At 48.9% G+C, this 3,504-nt stretch overlaps 1 protein-coding gene across 1 annotated transcript; it reads right to left on the bottom strand.

The window, feature by feature from the left end:
• Nucleotides 1-761: 761 nt before the first annotated feature.
• LOC106412534 lies at nucleotides 762-1,667 on the bottom strand. The gene is made up of 2 exons (XM_013853438.1): nucleotides 1,371-1,667; nucleotides 762-1,253 (listed from the first exon to the last, which is right to left on the bottom strand). The coding sequence occupies exons 1-2, from the start codon at nucleotides 1,665-1,667 to the stop codon at nucleotides 762-764; spliced, it is 789 nt and encodes a 262-aa protein (XP_013708892.1).
• Between the last annotated feature and the right edge of the window lie 1,837 nt (nucleotides 1,668-3,504).

The raw sequence follows: 3,504 nt of genomic DNA, 5'->3' as shown, positions 1-3,504 counted from the left end.
CCGACTCGTTTGCAGGTCGGTCGCTACGTAGCGACCGACCGAGTGGCTTGGTCAGTCGCTACGTAGCGACTGACTCGTCCGCAGGTCGGTCGCTACGTAGGGACCGACCGAATGGCTTGGTCGGTCGCTACGTAACGACCGACTTGTTCGCGGGTCGGTCGCTACGTAGCGACCGACCGAGTGGCTTGGTTGGTCGCTACATAGCGACCGGCTAGTTTGCGGACCAGTCGCAATGTGGCGACCTTGTCTGGATCCTTTTCTGACGTTTTATGAACGTGTTCTTGGACTATGGGTGTTTAGTTTCGATGAATCAACCGAGATCAGTGCAAGATTTCACCGCAAAGTTCTTCGTAAAGATTTCTTTACGAAGATTACTTTTCGTAAAAACGTTCATGCTGATTTTTACGACATTCAAACGTTAATTTCGTCGTGACTGTTTTTTACCCCAACAACATGCGAGAGATGATTAACTTGTTGATTTAGTAGTTGAGCTTTACATTATAATGCATGCAACTTATTAGGCATCTGTAGGATTATAATCCCAAGTTTCCAGAATAAAAACCGTAAGTCTAGCTATTTCCTTTTAAGCACCAAAACCTCAACCAATCAATCGAGCAATTACTTGCTCAACAAAACTGCAAATTTACATTTTAAATCTTAGAACATCCCACTTAACAAATCATATTAGATTCATTAGGTTCCCTAGCTCCTTTTGGATTTGATCCCTAAGTACTGCAATTGAACCTATTATTTGAGAGAATTCACTCTTTAGGGTAATTTGAGAGGGAACCTATAAGTGGCGTTATCCTCTGAGTTAGAGCACTTTCCTCCAGCCCCAGATCCTTGTATGCGGCCTGGAAGATGATATTGCCAGAGCTTCCGTTATCTACCAATATCCTTTTCACCAGGCAGTTCGCTACAGTGAGCGATATGACCAGGGCGTCGTGATGTGGGGTAAGAACTTTCTCCTGCTCCTTGGCCGTGAAACTTATTTTGTCCGTACCTAGGAGCATGCGTTTTGGCCTGGCTGCCTCTAGGCCGTGCTTGGCGTTCCAGGTGCTTTTCTTCGCGTCTGCGTGGCTTATGCCGCTGATCTCCGAACCTCCCGATATGACATGAATCAGTCGGTCCTGTCTAGGTGGCGAGACGGGAGCAGCTTCAGTGGGCTTTCCCGTTGTCTCCTTGCTTAGATGGCCCTTGGCCTTCTCAGAAAGGAACTCCCTGAGGTGACCTTTCTTCAGCAACTCGTTGACCTAGATCTTTAGTGCGACGCAGTCCTCCGTTTTATGACCGTGGTCTCGGTGGAAGTCTCACCCAAAACCAGGGTTTCAGACAGAGCCGGGTGCTGTCATCTTCTGAGGCCACTTGACCTGTTGGCCCATCTGCTTCAGAACATTGATCAGCTCCACCCTTGAGACGGAGAGGTGAGAGATGTCTGGCCATGTGGACACTGCCATCCCTTCTGTCTTCTCGATCGGTCGGTTCTGGTATCTGCCCCGTTTTTGATTTCCGGAGTCCCTGGCTGGTCTTTGAGAGGGTTTCTCGTCTCGCTCGGTTCGGTCTGGTCTGATCGTCTTGGGATCTTGCTTTTGTTGCGCCTTAGAGCGGCTGTCGACATCTTCTTCCCATTTGACCTGCGCCCAGGCTCGAGATAGGACTTCTTCCATGGTTTTTCACTGGTATTTAATTAACTCCTTATAGAGATCCCCGTCGGGGAGTAGGCCTCTTTTAATGGCAGAGATAGCAGTGAGGATGCTGCATTCGGGAATAGCCACCTTCTCTTGATTGAAGCGGGCAATGTAGCCTTGTAAGGGTCTGCTCGGTGCTGGACGATTTCGTAGAGGCCATCAGAGGTTTTCTCCAGGTCCCTGCTGCTGGCGAATTGTTCCACAAACTTATCGCTGAGAATCGCGAAGGAGGCTATGGACCTGGAGGGTAGGTTGATGTACCATTGCAGATCGGGTCCGGTCAGGGTTGAGCCGAACCCTTTGCACATGGTAGCTTCACGCGGCTCCTTTGGGAGCGCTACGGCGAGCATCCTTTGTCTGTATTGGGCGACGTTGTCGTCCGGATCAGTGGTGCCGTCATACACCTTTATGCTGGGGGAAGGAGAATTTCCTGGGCATCTCAATCCAGGTGATCTCATCCGTGAAAGGAGTATCGGCATAATAGTCAGGGTTGCTCTTCTGGATGGGGGGGAGATACTCCTGGGAGCCTCTCTACCATGGACTGCATGGCATCGAGTCTCTTTGAGAACATCTGCTCCAGGTAAGGGGCCATAGGAGACTCCGGTTTCATTGCTCCGTCAGGTGCTTCCTTATCGGGTTCCGGCTCAGATTCGCTGTCTTCCACGTTGTAGGTCTGAGCATCCTTAGCCTTCTCGCACGTTAATGCGTCTCCTCCCGACGCCCTAGGTGGGAGATTCACACCCGTTCCGGAGTTGGGTGTCTCCAGAGTCGGCATGGGGCGGACCTGAGCCCGAAATCGACGCTTCTTGTTACTCACCGTGTTGAGGGCTTGGTTCTCGTCACAGAGGTTAAGATTCTCCGATTCGAGCTGGCTGAGCTTCTCGGCGCTTTGCTCCAGTTGCTTGGAGTGTTCGTCAAGCTTCCCCTTCAGGCTCTGGAATTCCGAGGAGAGCTCGGGATTAGTCTCCTCCCGAGTTTTATGCAACTCGGTAACTTGACTATGCAGACCATCAATTTGCCTCTGGATTTCGGCTTCTCTTTGGGTAGCTTCGGGTAGCTCGTCCACCGCCATTATCACGTAGTTTATTTTACTCCCCTCCTTCTAGCGCCAAACTGTTACGGGATTTTTGTGTAGGATCTTTGTGAGTACTACAGAATGATGGACAAGGCTGATATTTGTATAGATTTTGTATATAGTTTGAGAGAATTAGACTTAAAGAGATGTTTTATTGAGTCAAGAAGCCAGAACTACAATGATTGGTGTATAAACCCTAGTTCTAGCCGTCTAACTCTAATCTCTAAGTCTTGAAGTGTCGATCCCTTGCTTTAGGGTTTAGGTCCCCTTTATATAGTCTTCTTAAGGCGAGCCTTAGTCGGTTGAAGTAGGTTAAACTCTTCCATATTCGGAAATATGGAAGGTTCTCCTTATCGGAAGTTTTCCTTTTCCCGGGGGAAGGAGGCGGTCCCAGGGACCGGACCCGGAGTACTTCTTAGCGGGGAACCGGGGTGTCTCCTAGCGGGGACCCAGAGGCCGGTGTCCTGCCTAGGGTCAGGAGAAATTCAATACCTGAGTATATCTCCCCAACAATATGTGGTTTCAGGAACTAAGGTTGATCGTGGTAAAGCCAAGGAGCCATGAGGACTCAATCAGCGAGAAGTTGTGTGGTGTTTGGGTAGATCATGTTAGGAATGAACTTATGATAGCCTATTGTGCAAACTGAACATATGTAATGAATCTCATTTGATATTAATACAATCTATTTGCCCCTTATCTTATTCAAATCGTATATCTTGTTTACAAACCTCAAGTTTTTGG

The sequence above is a fragment of the Brassica napus genome, chromosome C8 (genome assembly GCF_020379485.1).
Source record: "Brassica napus cultivar Da-Ae chromosome C8, Da-Ae, whole genome shotgun sequence".
NCBI classification, from domain to species: Eukaryota; Viridiplantae; Streptophyta; class Magnoliopsida; order Brassicales; family Brassicaceae; genus Brassica; species Brassica napus.
The sequence above is the reverse complement of the archived record's forward strand: the minus strand, read 5'-3'. Positions and strand labels throughout refer to the sequence as shown.

What these genes read in the sequence shown, in the direction of transcription:
- LOC106412534 (XM_013853438.1), bottom strand. Translation starts at nt 1,667, where the DNA reads ATGGAAGAAGTCCTATCTCGAGCCTGGGCGCAGGTCAAATGGGAAGAA. An exon ending in TGAAGCAGATGGGCCAACAG is followed by an intron (nt 1,254 to 1,370) that starts GTCAAGTGGCCT and finishes CTAAAGATCTAG; the next exon opens with GTCAACGAGTTGCTGAAGAA.